This window comes from Cyprinodon tularosa, unplaced genomic scaffold, assembly GCF_016077235.1.
Source record: "Cyprinodon tularosa strain WSP-4 unplaced genomic scaffold, ASM1607723v1 ctg189, whole genome shotgun sequence".
Taxonomy (NCBI): Eukaryota; Metazoa; Chordata; class Actinopteri; order Cyprinodontiformes; family Cyprinodontidae; genus Cyprinodon; species Cyprinodon tularosa.
In genome coordinates, this window is record NW_024038669.1 from 1,669,244 (window position 1) to 1,685,162 (window position 15,919).

Below are 15,919 nucleotides of genomic sequence, written 5' to 3' on the forward strand. Positions count from 1 at the left end.
CACTGTACGCCTGGCTGAAGCCACAAACCTCCAGAACAGAACCTAATACTTTACTCTTTAAATGTGTGATTGTGATATATAGAAAGAAATAGAAAATACTGGATGCAGTCAGGGTATAGTGGATGTGCAGTGAAGCCTTTATTTAGCTAAATTACACAGAACTTCAGAAACTTAGAGGAACATTGAGGTTCTGCTGAAAAGATCTGGATCCAAAATGATTTCTTCTGTTCCTCATTCAGTAGCAGATATTTTCCATAATAGCGCAGATGCTTCAACTCCATGTGTCCCTTGGAATTTGAAGTGGACATAGCTGACGTACAGAGTTGTTTAAGTCCCGGTGGGCAGTTTGCACAAAATCATTAGTTTTCTTTTGTCTGAGACTTCATCTGTTAGTTCATAAAACTCTGCCAGGCGTTCTGCAGAACTGGCATCAGAAATACCAGCAGATGACTGGTACTAGCAATAGACATGCTGATTTCTATAATAGTGCCGTAAATCCTGAATGTTATCTTATGAAAAGTGTTGTTATAATTTTTATTTTTTTTTTTTTTTAAGACAGACAGATTTTTTATTTTGTACACACAAGTGCAATCGAAAAGAAATTTCGTTAAGTATAGCTCTCTGGACTATTTCAGTTTTTCATGTGCAGCCTTGATGAGGTAAGCAGCAGTGATTAAAAACATTGTGAATAAAAAAAAGTGATGTAAACATATGACTGTATAGTTACAGTTTCAACATTCAGGTTTTTTTTTTTTTACAACCCATTTTACATAACGCTTAGCAGTCTGATGGTAGTGGGGAGGAAACTGTTGTAGAATCTGCTGGACCTGCAGCTGGACCTGCTTCGAAGCCTCTTTCCAGAGGACAGCTGGGAGAACAGTCCATGGTGGGGGGGTGAGGGGTTATTGATGATGTTATGGGCTCTGGACACGCAGCGCTGTGATGAAATGTCTTTAATGGAGGGAAGAGGACCCCCCATGATCCTCTCTGCTGTTCTCACCACTCTTTTAACCTTCTTCCAGTCTGAGGCGCTGCAGCCCCCACACCACACAGTGAGACAGCTGCTCAGAATGCTCTCTATGGTGCTTCTGTAGAAGGTGGTGAGGATGGGTGGGGGCAGGTGGGTTCTCCTCATTCTCCGCAGGAAGTACATGCACTTCTGTGCCCTTTTGATCAGTTAGGTGGTGTTTACATTCCAGTTGAGGGTGATCAATTGCCTGTGAATGCGAGCTGTGTGTGTCACTCACTATTCTCGTAGTGAACCTCACTTTCGACTGGCTGGATGTGCTCTCTTCATCCTCTGACATGGGAGCTGGCTCAGAGCTCGTCTGCCTGGCTGTGTGCTTCCTGGACGGGGCCGCCTTTTACAGCTGCTTTTTGTATCTCTGCTTCTGTCTCCTTGAACCCCAGTCGGCCTCAGCAGATGGCCGCTCACACTGAGCCTGGTTCTGCTGGAGGTTTCTTCCCGTTCAATGGGAGTATTTCCTCTCCACTGTCTCTACAAGCATTCTTAGTGTCAGGGATTGCATTTGGGTCAATGAGTCAATGCAATCTACTGGTTTTCCTTAGATTGAAAACTTTGAATCAATTTGATTAGATGATCTGGTTTAACTGTAAAGTGCCTTGAGATGACGTGTTATGGAATGGCGCTATAGAAATAAACTTAATTGAATTGAATTGAATTCGTTCACGTTCATTAGTTCAAATCTGGTCCGTTCAGGACAATGTTCTCTAAAAATATGAACGGATTCAGTGAACACCGTTCATTAAAGGCAATCATGCACAATAATGGGGATACTAGGTCCTTTGAAGACCTCTGAACATACGGTGGTTTTAAAGGCTGTCAATATATATATTTTTTAAGCTGAACAAATTCATTTAAAGAACAAAAGTTGTATTTGAAAGCATATGTTTATATTCCTCACATTTCATTTTTCAACATTGAGAGAGTGTTAAAAACTCTTCACAGAGACTCTCCTCTGAATGAAAACAATAACACAAACACTGACCACTGTAGGTATTTATCAAAATCTGTCCATTTAATTTCTATGCAGAGCAAATACTTCCCGTGTTAATTGTTCTTTATGAGTTCTGTAATTCTGGATATGATGATATTAGGTTCTGGAAAAAAAATCCTGTTAGTTGGAGACACATTCTTTTCTTTTTAATGCTTTTGGTTGATCCGTTTGACGGCTTCTGTTGATCCATCGACTTCTGGTAATGGCGGACGATGATGCTGCTGTGCAGCAAATCTACCTTGTAAAGTTTTACCTTCCCAGAGGCAATAAAGGGTTGCAGCAATAGCATTTACATTCCTGAATTCAGTGGATTTTCTATTTATGTGCTCCATCCTCTGGACACTGACCCCATAAAACATTAAGTATTGGTTAATTTTTTATCTTTTCTTACTTGATCCTCCCTCTTGACATTCTTTCACTGCAGCGGTGTGGCATAAAGAGCAGAGAGAAAGTCAGTTTTCCCACTGTCACCACCATCACTGGCTCCAGGACAGAGGGACACTCTGGAAGATTCATCTTGAGTTGAATCTTCTCCTTCCATCCAGCAATCACAATGACGCTATCAGCCGTGGCAGTGGAAGCCTGTCCTTCTTCTGCCACATTCTGCTCAGGTGAAGACTGCCTGGTTCCTCCTAGTAACTATAATGCGATCCTCAGCCTTGTGATGAGCGTCGTGCTCACGGTGATGCTGGCCTTTGTCATGTTTGCCATGGGCTGCACCGTGGATGCCAAAAATCTATGGGGGCACATCAAGAAACCCTGGGGCATCGTCATCGGCTTCCTCTGCCAGTTCGGCATCATGCCTTTCACTGCCTTTGCGCTTTCTCTTGCTTTTGGGGTGCTCCCTGTGCAGGCCGTCGTCATTGTCATTATGGGCTGCTGTCCTGGAGGAACCAGCTCAAACATTGTCTGCTACTGGATGGATGGAGACATGGATCTGAGGTAAGATGCTTAGGCTGGATCGAAGATTTATTAAGATTCAATTTTTTTTTTTGTTCATTTTAATAAGTGAAGTGTTTTTGTTTTCTTTTTTTATTAAGATGTTCAGTTACAAGAACTAAAAGCTACGGATGAGGTCCTTAAATCTGGGTGTAATGATAGACCGAGATCTGAAGCTTCTGAGGCATATAAAGACAGTAACAAAGTTGGCCTTCTGTCATCATAGGAACATTTCAAGCATTAAAAGTCTCAGCAGGAAAAATTAATTCAGATATTTATCCTCTTAAACAGAGTTGATTACTGCAGAGTTTTCGAAAGTTGGTCAGAGAGCTGTACTGTGGTTTATCCAGATGGTTGCTCCTGCTGCCCATTTCCTCACTGAAACAAAAACATTTCAAAATAAAAATGATAAAGACACAAGCACTAAAGGGAATTTGGAAATAATGAACTTGGTAAGAACTGGAGATTAATTGTTAAGCTGATGGAGGAGAGAGAAGACAGTTCTGTGAATGTGGTTCTGCAGGTTCTGCAGTGAATAGTTAATATGGTTAGAGATAATGCTTCAAAGATGTATACTGCAAACATATAGAAAATTATTTAATTTCTAAAAGCCTGTGATTTCTGAGAAGGGTAGAAAAATGCATTAATAAATCAGAAAAAAGGTTTAAAAAACTACTTAACTTAGAACTTTATAAAACTTACATTTTTTTCAAAACATCAGAAAAAAAAACATATTTTTTTTAAGAATTTTATTTTACTTTGTTTTGTCTGTTTTATAAAGCAAAACTATTATAGATACAGCTTTAAAAAATGAATATGGCATTAAATAAGGTTCATATTATGATTCGTGAGTTCACGCTGGACATTACATGACATAGCTACTGATGAATGCACCAAATCATTTTTTAAAGCAAGAAAACTCTAATTGATATTTTCTATAATTCACAAAACAATTCTCATTCTGCCAATTGGCTCAAAAGTTGTATTAAATCACATTCAAACCACTCAGTTCTATGAAGCCAGCCAAACGTTTGATCTATTATCACCTGGAGAACAGCTTCAGTATTAAACGACTAATGTCTCAACAGGAGAAACGAATCCATGCATTTCTCTTTGGAAGACTGATTACTGGAAAGATGTCGTCCTAAAAAAGTTGATCCAACTGCTGCAGTTGAACTAGAATGCTGCTGCTTAGATCCTCCCTGAAACTGAGCAGGTGGAGCGCATCTCTTCAGCAGGGGCGGAGCTAGATGGGGGGCCATGGCCACCCTTAGCCAGTGATTGGCCACCCCTACCTTTTTTTTTCCTCTACTACAGATGGTGGCAGCAGTAATGCTCTGAAGTGGAATATTTCAAACATTTAGATTTTTCCTATATTAACAATTACTTCATACTACATTATGTTTCTGCAAGTCATCTAGGATTCCTCAGTACAATCCCAGATAAATAACTATTTTAATGAAAACTTAAAAATCAATTTATGCAGATATTAGTACTTCAAAATATCATTTTTATGCAGAATAATTATTGATAAAAGTAGATAATTAATGACAAAGGAAAAGGTCTTCGCCCCAGAACTTACGACAAAGAATGGTATCCACTATACCTTTTATCTAGAAAGCAATCAGTTATTGCCTGGCCACCCTTATAAAAAGTTTCAGGTCTGCATTCTTTCCACTGGCTCCCTTTATCTCAGAGAATACATTTTAAAAAGCTTATCTTAGTCTAAAAATAACAGAATTGCTCAGCATTAAAATACATTACAGACATGATGTCAGTCGATCAACCTTGCAAACCTCTAATGAAGGTTGGTTGCAGGTCTATAACTCTAAGTTTGTTAACCATGAAATCATGGACACTTAGTGGATAAATCTGTTAGACACATTATGTTTTAAAAACTCAAACAGGGCATGACCTTTGATGAGGATCCAATTGATGAAGGAGCTGCACTAATTCACAAAAAAAAAAAAATTGTCAGAAGAGGATTCTCAGGCCAAACATAAATATAATTTCATATTCAGAAAGTTATCTTCATGATTGAACCTCCCAATCCATCACATACATCCACCACCTTATCTGTTCTCAAATCTGCAGCATTGTTTAACCCTTTATAGGGCAAATTACAGTTTTTGATCAGTTGCATAATCCTTACAAATAGTCTCCCCCTGTTATTTTAGCATTTGACCAATAAGATGAGCCCTTTAATTATATATTACCTACTGTAAATTATGTTGGAAAATAAGTCAAGAAAAAAGGTAAAAAGCTGATTGAAAAGTTAAAAAGTAAAGTTAAAACATTCATAAGCCTAGTTAACAATTATATTTAGGTTTATAAACTAAAAATGTAAGTGCCAGTATCAGTACTGATGCCTCTAAGGTTATGTTGGACCATAAGAAATATGTTTCTTTCACTCTCAGAGTGTTTTTCATTAATTTCTTATAGAAGCACTTTTGTTATTTTTCTTAATATATTCGGGCAAGTTGGCATTTCTTGTTATTACATTGACATTAATTTTTTTCATCAAAATATCCACATTTTTTTCAATGTTTCAAAGGTAATGTGGTCTTGTCCTAGCCTCGTGAGACCATCCTGATCTCGCGAGCTTTCAAGGTTTCACTCGCAGATCAGTCTGGAGACTCCGTTAAAGAAAATTTGGAGCAGTTCACCAAACGAACGTCCAATCAGCGTTGGCTTTGAGGCGGGTTGAGGTGTGACGCAACGAGAAGCGCGACAGTTCAGTCTAAAGAACATGGCGGCTTCAGCAGATGAAACTAGCGTTAGCGTGGCTATTGAGCAAGTTTTATTGGAATTACAGAGTATTTCTTCACTGAAAGAAGAGCAAAACACTGCTCTGGAGGCTTTTCTCAGAGGAAAATATGTTTTTGCTTTTCTCCCGACTGGTTTCGGCAAGAGTAGCCTGGCTTGTGGTTGTGTTTTCGTCGTCGCTCTGTTAGTACCTCATATGCTTCGTTGATCTGATTGGTTTATTTGGCCCGTCTATCACCAACATAGGCCAATCAGCTAACCAGTATTTTCGCCCCTTCCCAAAATTACTTCAACGGAAGGTTTCCAGATGCGGAGCAAATCCATCTGGCGGAGTCAGGTTACTGTTTTGTGGGCATCTGCCTTCTTTTTGTTGGCTGAACTTTTTCAACTGTTAACTGAAACATGATCAGTTTAAGTTTGTAATCCAACTTTATCATTACCTACCTTAGTTATTCCACTTCAGCATTCTTTCTGCGTTTTCTTTTCTTATGTTTTGTTCACTTTGAGTTATTTTGTCACTAAGAGGGCCTTTTAAATCAAATGTCCTTGCCTTAAGGCCCCGTCCACACGAAGTCAAAATGAACACGAAACGCTAATATTTTCCAGAACGTTTGTCTTAAAGACGGAGACGTAAAATAAATGTGATCGTCCACACGAATGCATGAAAACGCTGCAAAATGTATGCCAGGCCTGTAAGTGACGCTGTGGTGCCAAAGCAAAAATAGGCGAAAACAGGCAACGAAATGTTGGGCATGCGCACTAATATTTATACATGGTTGCCCTGCGGGTCCATTTTCGTGGTTCAGTCAAATTCAGGTGCTGAACTATGTCGTCGATATTGCTCTGTTCTTCCTGGAGATATTCCAGAAGAAGAAGATTCTGTTGTAAGCCCGACAGCAGGGTGAGTAGCATGAGCAGCAACCATTCAACACAGTACGGCGCCATTGTTGTTGTGATACTGTGTCGCGCATGCGTGTTTAGAGGCGACGCTATGACGCATGCGTGTAAAAAAAAAAATGCGGTCAGAGCTTAAAGATGGAACCACGAAAACGGCGTTTCAAAATCTTCCCACTCTGAAGGCTTAATAAAAAAATGATCGTTTACAGACCCCGAAACGCCGGCTTCCTATGGATGAGAGGCTGGTTTGGTGAAAAATTTCTGAATTTTGGCCAGGGTTTGACTTCGTGTGGACGGGGCCTAAGAGTGGCGACACATCCTGCTTGCTGGTGTGAGCCTGTGGGGAAACTTTAATTGGGCCAAAGTGTTTTTATTTACTCAGTCTTGATGAAAAATCCAAAACCATTTACTGTTTCAGGTTTTACTCTATCTAAATTTACCTTCCAGCAAGTCTCAAGATGACCAGCTTCCTAACTTTCCCTAAATCCTCCAACAGGTTATGGGTCAGGACAACAAATTAGCAATTATTGTCATGGAGATGGGTTGAAACATTCCTTCCATTTTCTTGTCCCAAAACTATCAGTTGTGCTGCTCCTGCACATTTATCATAAGAAAAAAATGGCAAATTAATTATTTATTAATTCCAACATTAGAGAAATGTAATTAATTTGCTCCTGAGTTGATCAGTGAAGTGTAATTCACTTCTCTCAATCATTCTCATTGGATTAGGTAATGTCAATCAAACGGTGTTCTTTGCTTTCTTTCTCCACAGCATCAGTATGACCGCCTGCTCCTCCATCTTTGCCTTGGGCATGATGCCGCTCTGTCTGTTCATCTACACCAGCGTCTGGACTTCCAGCGACTCTATAAAGATTCCTTTTGACAGCATTGGTAAACAAACAGATCTGTTGTCTTTATTCTTACATAGGAGCAGTGGCGGTTCTAGACCAAATGTACCAAGGGGCCGGGGGGGGTGGGGGTTGGCGGCGGTGGGCACAGAAAAGCATGGAATAAAAAACAAGGGATTCAAATTTATTAAGACAGCTGCATAATAGGTCAATATACATTCATAATTTACATTCATAATTTAGGAATTGTACATATTTTTGACTTAATTTAAGTTAAAATTACAGTTTTCTTTAAAATCTGAATTAGAACTCAAGAAAAACGCATACATTCAGCTGTAAAAATTTGAGTAATCTTTTGTATTTGTTTAGAAAAAACATTTAGCAGACAAAAAGTGGGATCCTATCTCAATAGCAGTGAAGCTATCACCTTATTGTTTTTAAATAATTAGTAAAACAGAATTAAAAAAGAAAGAAAAAAATGAAATGGATCCAAAGGACCTATCAGTAACCATGTCTTTTCCAGCACATAACATCATTAGAATGTCCTTTAGTATTATGCACAGGGGTCATAACAGGGGCCAGGACACTGGCCTGGCCCCCGTTGGCCCCTGTCTAGAACCGCCCATGCATAGGAAGAATTGTTGGGAATACATTTGAAATCTTTAGTGCTCACTCCTGCCATACACTGATTATTTCTGTTTGTTTTTATCAATTTTGAAGAGTTCCACCAGCTCATTGACTAACATTTCATCTTTACTTACTCAGGAATCACACTGGCAGGACTTCTTATACCTATTGCAGCCGGGATTTATGTAAAAACCAAATGGCCTCGTACAGCAAAAAAGATTCTAAAGGTATGTTTTATATTTTGTTGTAGGAAATGTTAAGAGTGGCTACATTTATGAGCAAATTTCCCCCTATCCGATCTAAATCTTCAAGATCTCTGTTTACATGGACACTAAATAAAATGATCTGATCATGACATATGTATAAATGTAGCAAGTTTTTGTTCAGATTAAATCATTTAAGCATGACTAGAACTGTCTGATTTTCCAGAAATGCTTTTGTAGTAGAATAAAAAGCTGCCTGTTTTGTAAAAAACCCCACGTGTTTGCTCATCCTCAGCTCTTTGTGTGCTGCCCTGCACATTGTTTTTTCTCAGTTCTGCACTCGTCTGTTGATGCAGGTTTTCTATTTTGAACCTTCACCGCATCTTTGCATCCATTGTTTTTGTTTTTGATGGTCATTTTAGGTAAGTTACATAGGGGCTCAGTATTAGGCTACCTTTGCTAACACTCCTTTGCTGCAGGGGTAGAGTGCAGGATGGTATGTTCATCCACACATTAGATTTACTGCCACATCCTCCACCATGGCTGACCAGGAGCCGGTGGATAAAGGTTACTAAAGAGAAATAAAAACATTCTGTTGCATACATTTTGCTCCAAAGATTCGACTGGGTGTGTAGATGGACTCCAATCGGAATGGCGATTGCTGAAAATCACCTCTCTCACTCAAAATGTTATTTCTTTCCAGTTGAAGCAAATCAGATTAGAACCTTCAGACAGACATGTTTATATGGAACATTTTGATCACTCCGATTATTTGTGTCCATGTAAGTGTAGCTAATGAAGCCATCAACAGAGTGTAGGTAAAGTACTTTTATTCCAATTTTCACAGATTGGTTCTATTGGCGGGTTTGCCCTCATTATCATCATAGCAGTGCTGGGAGGCGTCCTCTACGAATCCTCCTGGATCATTGCTCCGTCCTTATGGATAATTGGATCCGTCTATCCCTTCATTGGTTTTGGGCTGGGTTTCGCTTTGGCCCGGTTTGTGGGTCAGCCCTGGTACAGGTGAGTGAGAAAACACTTCAGTATTTCTTAATACTTAAAGCTGAAAGTACACAATATGGAAAGAAAGAAAGAAAGAAAGAAAGAAAGAAAGAAAGAAAGAAAGAAAGAAAGAAAGAAAGAAAGAAAGAAAGAAAGAAAGAAAGAAAGAAAGAAAGAAAGAAAGAAAGAAAGAAAGAAAGAAAGAAAGAAAGAAAGAAAGAAAGAAAGAAAGAAAGAAAGAGTTTGAGTTTAAAATTGCCTTTATTACACAATCCAGCAATCAATAAAACAAAACAAAGTTAATAAAAGAAAAACATCAAAATGCAAAAACTAAAGATTCTTCATCTACTGAACATAGAGCACCATTAATGCCCCAATTACTTACAAAGACATTTATACTCTTTGTCAACTTAAAAAACTCAAATTCTACCCGAACACGAGCAATGACCAGTCTCTTAAATAACACACAGGCATCTTCCGTCCATCTTGACGACCATTAATTTTGTTCTTTCTTGATAACCATATTGCTAGTTTTGCCATTCCAGAAATGAAATTTAAAAGCACGTGAACAGATCTCTTGTTTGCACAATACCGAGGACCATAAATAAAAATACAGCTGGAGGACTGAACACCAAAACCACTAAACAAACGATCCAAAAGAACAAAAAGAGGATTCAATGTTAAGCATTCAACAAAAAGATGATACAATGTTTCCTCCTGTAAACAAAAAGGACAGTTAACACTAGCGCCAGGATTAAGGTGTGCCAGATACCTGTTTGTAGCTATTGCCCCGTGTACAATCCTCCACTGGAGGTCACCCACCCGTTTTTCAATCGGGGGTTTGTACAGGGACCGCCAACAGCCTCTTGGGGTAGAGCTGGTGCCAAAAAACTCAGTCCACCTCGACACCCTCACATCTGCCAGAAAATGTATGTTCAGAACCTTCACACAGCTAGTGTACAAGGCCTTCTTCCCCAAGAAAGAAAGAAAGAAAGAAAGAAAGAAAGAAAGAAAGAAAGAAAGAAAGAAAGAAAGAAAGAAAGAAAGAAAGAAAGAAAGAAAGAAAGAAAGACATAAGTGACCCTTTAATGAGGTTTAATGACTCCTTTTTTTCAGATGTCGAACGATTGCCCTAGAAACAGGATTCCAGAACGCCCAGTTGTGCAGCACTATCACCCAGCTCTCGTTCTCCCCTGAAGACCTGGAGCTCATGTTTGCGTTCCCTCTGATCTACAGCATCTTCCAGCTTGTAGCGGCAATCTTTGCTGTAATGGGTAAGTTTCACAGGGAGACAGGCTGGCAGTGTACTTTATTTTTTCTTGCATATGAATTCAGTATGAAGTAGCAAGTCATATTTCTCACTGTGAATGCTTTCCTTCACAGCTTATCAAATATATAAAAGGAAATGCGGAAAAGATTCTGACAATGAGTTTGGAGAAGATGATGGAGAACCTAAACAAACTGCTCTGGATAACAAAGCTTTCGACTCTGACGAGCTGAACGGCACCTTTTCACCCATGTAGGAGTGAGAATCGCTGCTAATGATTGACTGTAGTCCTCCTGAATAAAGCAGCATTACTGAACTATGAACAGAGGCTGAAAGAAGTAAATCAGCAGCAGCAAAGTTTGGAAAGATTTCTCTCTGTATATCCAGAGGTCACCTGAAGGGGGAGCCTCTGACTGACCCAATGCTGTGTTCATTCTGGAAGGTGTTTAGACATAATGTCCCACTTTCTCTTAATTTATTAAAGTAAATACTTACTTTACTTTTCTTGTAGAGTGACTAAATGTTGTAAGCTGCTGTAAAAATTTTAATCTGATATTTTGTAACTATTCAACATTAATCCAGAATGATTTGCGAAACAATGGAGCCGTAACAAAGTCAATGTTTATTCGATGCTTGGTTTCAAAATTTTACCAGAATTGAAATCCGTGAATTTTCGGCTGAAAACATAAACAGTACATACACTTTGATGCATCATTTACACATTATTAAACATTACAACACATAGTATTTTTTTGTTCCTTTTATGAGTCTGAATAAAAAAAAAGCTTGTATAAAATGTAATTTATCAGCTGTTTTCCACGTGAACTTTTTCAAAATGTTCCAATTATTGTGATAAATACAAACATATTTTTGTTGTAATGATTTTTGTGATGTGAATACAAATACTGTTAACATCTCAACATTCTCAAATAAACTCTTGTGATAAGTTATTGTTTCTCACGGGTATTTTTTATGTAATCCAAATAGTTTAAGAAATATGATATAATACTTTTTAGTTTGAAATATATCTAAGTGTGTACCTTAACTGATCAAAGTAAAATATATATTTTTTAATCAAACATAGATCCTATAGAGTCAAAATGTAAAGTGAAAACAAGACAACCCCATAATGGAGCCTTGCTGAGCTCCACGTGTCAGTGGGGCGGTTGATAAATATTTAAGCAGGGGCGGATTTAAGAAATTTGGGGCCCTAGGTAAAAATAGGCAGGGGGCCCTCTGAATTAAGAAGACAACACATAATGTTAATAGAATAGACATCCATTATTTGTTCTAGGTTTTGTCCCTCTCTTCTTGTTGTTTTCCTCTCTATGCTTTGTACTCAGCTGACTTTTCATGCTGTCTCTAAAGGAATGACAGATTTTTCCAAGCACTAAGCTCACTTAGCTGATTGCTCCTTCCTGTGTTTCCAAAAAGGCGACGGCAAAAGTAAATACCCCAGTCCTTCTTTTCACTGTAGACAAGCCATGATCTGCTTATCTGTTCTCCATTTTTCATTTGGATGGACAATATTACAAAAGACATACCTAATAGCGTTCTGATGTCATTTTAGTGAAAGGATTTTTATCAAAAACATAATTATACATGTACATAGGGGCCTAATGATATCTCACCGCTTATATTAATTTGTTTCAGGAAATTGTTGGGATCTGGGGATGTACCACCTTTCTCCAGCAGAGTGCGCCGTGGGTCTCCTGGGCTGGAGCCCTCCAGCACACCTGGAGCTCGTCAGCCCATCAGGAGACCTTCCCTACATAAGCAGCTGCCAGACCTTCCTTCAACGCCGCAGTGTTGACCTAGTTTGGTTAGCAAACCTGAGCCTCTGTTACCTGAAAGAATCTTAGTCATCTCATGAGAGAAACCTGATTCTAATCTGCCTCTGTCTTTGCTCACAGGAAACCTGTCTCAAGTCTGAAGCTCTGGATGAGCTTAACCTGACTGCCAACCCTGGTGAGCCAAACCTGAAGATTCCAATCTGGATATCTCCTGCTGCTCTCAGAGAAGAGCTGGAAACTCTGATCAAGGTCTGCCATTCAAAGTCAGAAGCTAGACGCTGCTGCTGCTTGTGCACTCTGCTGAACCAACAGTCTCTGGACCCAACGGTTCCCTCTCTCACAAGTAAAGCCTGGACCTCTTCAAGGTAGACTCTGAATTATCCTAAGACTCAATCATCTGACTGCCTGGCTAATCAAACTGTCCATCTCTGCAGACATCAGTGATCCCAACCCGGACCAGTACCTGAACCAGTTCATGTCTTTGTGTGAAAACTTCTTTCAATAAACTCTGTTAAACTTTTACTCAGCCTCTGTTTGTGTTCTGCATGTGGGTTTAGCTTTAAACCAATCATGACAGAAATCTTGAAGCTTTTGTTGTTTTGAGGTGAGAGTGGGACAAATTTCTTATAGCCTGTAGTTGTTTTATGTTTATAGGATTAAATACATTGATAAAAACTGCCTAATATATTCTAGTATAATTGAAGGTGTATTTTAAAAATGGATCTTCAGTTCCTCCTTAATATGTGTCTGACACCATATTAATGCTTTCTTTCAAGCAGATTGACATTTTTAATAACATGGGTTCCGCAAAATATTATGTTTCCTTAAAGCTTTGGATAGACATTTCACCTTATGCATCATCTACTTTCTTTTTTCTCCCAGAAATATCCTAACAGCTAATGTGTCATTCAAAGGAAAGGTCTGGTTTGAACTGTCAAATTACCTTAGCAGGGTATTTTAAGCTGGTCAAAATACAGGTTAAGTTAAACATCCGATTCCTGGCGGAACATTTTATCAAAGACAAAGACGTCTTTTCAGGTTTGTTTTTTTCACAAATTATTTTCCTTTCATTACACAGTTATGCACTTTATGTGGTTGGTTTATCAAAATCCCAACAAAAATCATGTCAATTTGTGATGCGTGTAGAAAAAATCTGAAAACAGAGTCAAGCAGAGTCAAAGTCACCTACTTTATAACTAATAATGCAACATGCAAGCTATGCACAATTATGAAGAGATTATCAAGGTGAATATTTTAAAGGAGAGGTCCGGTCATATTCAGAATGCAAACTTCTGAAAGTTCTTTAAATATGAAATTATTACATCCTGTTCAATAAATGAGTAAATGGAAAAGAAATGTTTTTAATTCAGAGTAGTTTTCATTTGAATGTGTTTTACTGGAGGCATCCATGTTTGTCAAAGAACACCACTGCCACCTACTGGTTTGTGACGTCACGGTGCGGTATCGGCTGTTGATCAAGTCCCAGTGCTGTATCTGGTGTTTGTCACAACGTGTTATTATCCAAGTCATCTTGTAAACATTCTTCTTCCAAATGTTGGCTACATATTAAGTGCTTTTTCTCTGGCCAGAAGTCCAATGGCAAATCCTCCCTCTTCAACCATGAACCCATCCGTGGAGGATCAGGAATGGGAAAGGTGAAATAACACTTTTTTTCACTTTTACCCGATGTATTCCAACATCCAGCTGCCATGCACGTGGGCATTGTGAGTTTTACTATAGCTCTGGTGAATTTCAATGGTGAAGTCCTCTGGAAATCTTCAATAATTGTTGTTGATTGCAGATGTGTCTAGTAGTTCCCATTGATTTTGCTTGTAAAGCGGGGAGAATGGCGCTAGGCTTACCGCACCGTGACGTCACTGCTGGAAGATGGCAGGAGAGAGGTGTGACTATATTTGGGCAAAGATGGCCGCTACCGGACTCAGTGATCGCTAAAAAAATTATTGTTTTTATTTTTTTACTGATCGACGCTAAATTCATTTCATCAAAGCAAAGGCATTAGTTTTTTGGTATAACTAATTATCCATAGATTATTCCTTGCTGACTGGACATTTCCTTTAGAGTAATTTCACTATGAATATACTAATATGCACTGGGCATATTTTCTCATTATATTTGCTTCTTCATGCAGTTTTATTGATGCATGCTGCAATTATGCCTCCTCCTGAGATGCCTTTATCCAAACCTTTAATTGTTTTCAAACACAGCAAAATGTGGTAAAATATTTACAGCTCACAAATGTTCTTACAAATCCCTTTTCCCCTTCATAGGTTTAAGTGTTTACAGTAGAATAAAAACACCTTAATGGGGCACAAAGTCCACAGCGTCATACTTATATTACCTCTTTTCCAAATGTTGCATGCTGCATTCACTGCATTCAATGTAAAAGTCCAAATCTTATCAACACAGATTCGCTGTTTTTTTTGTGTTTTTTTTTTCTTTTTCAGATACTGCATAAAATTAAGTAAGTAGGATTATTACAATGTAATAACGAGGATTCCAAGAATCCTCGTTATGCGGCCTATAAATGCGTCCTTCTTTTTGCCCGATTTAAAGGACGGGTCCGATGTAACCTATCTATCCTTGGATATCCCAGGATTCATTGCGAGACCAAGCAAGCCGGCTGCTCCGTGATCAAAGGAAATGGTACTTAGTGCCGAACAGTGGTGAATATTGGAAGTTCAGTTTAATAAAACATAAGTTTGAATAGATTGGTGAATATTTATGTCTGAAATTAATGAAAATAGTTGTTTTAATGGTTATTGAGTCAGATATGTGGCGGTGATGTTTGATTCATCTAAAGGTTTTTATCTGTTACTGTGTAAATGGGTTTGGCTGCAATTTAAGGACAGATTCTAATATATCTGCAGTGTGGGGACTATAAATCTGATAGGATTTTTATTTTTTTATTGCTATTTTGCACAATTTGCTTAACTAAGTATTTTTTTGTTGCTGAATATTAGAGATTTTGCAGATATTTTTTTATACATACATTGTTTAGATTTACTTATATATTTCTACCCCTTTTATAGAATAGAATAAAAAATCTCTTGATTGTCCCACAATGGGCAAATTTACAGCAGCAGAAAGATTATTGAAAATGTTCACACAAATTGGACCTTAGAAACATCTATAAGAATGACATAATAGGGAAGAGTTAAATATAAACAATCAAATACTGTACTGTAAAGTGTTTTAACAATATCAAACTGTGCATGTGGAGAATAAATAACCATTATACAGCTATGGACATTTTTACAGTAATTGATATTTGAAAATAGCAGAAACATCAGAGATGTGCAAAATGACAGCAGCATGTTGGTTTATATCATTACATTTGCTTTTATTTGTTTATGCTTATTCCACTCTGGGTTCACGAGTGAAGTTTTTGTTCACTTCACAATAAAAATACATAAAAAGAAACAGTTTTGAAAAGTTCTTCCGGTCTCCTTACTTTCAAGGACTTCAAAGGATACAGTCCAATTAGACCAACATCCTCTGGAAGGCGCAGCCCAGAAATCCGAACAGAATAGACTGCTAT

The 15,919-nt window shown here is 38.3% G+C and overlaps 1 protein-coding gene across 1 annotated transcript; it reads left to right on the forward strand.

The window, feature by feature from the left end:
• Positions 1–2,449: 2,449 nt before the first annotated feature.
• Positions 2,450–10,889, forward strand: LOC119782135 (ileal sodium/bile acid cotransporter-like). The gene is made up of 6 exons (XM_038282947.1): positions 2,450–2,960; positions 7,393–7,511; positions 8,234–8,322; positions 9,146–9,321; positions 10,417–10,574; positions 10,684–10,889. The coding sequence occupies exons 1-6, from the start codon at positions 2,572–2,574 to the stop codon at positions 10,821–10,823; spliced, it is 1,071 nt and encodes a 356-aa protein (XP_038138875.1). The 5' UTR covers positions 2,450–2,571; the 3' UTR covers positions 10,824–10,889.
• Positions 10,890–15,919: the final 5,030 nt, after the last annotated feature.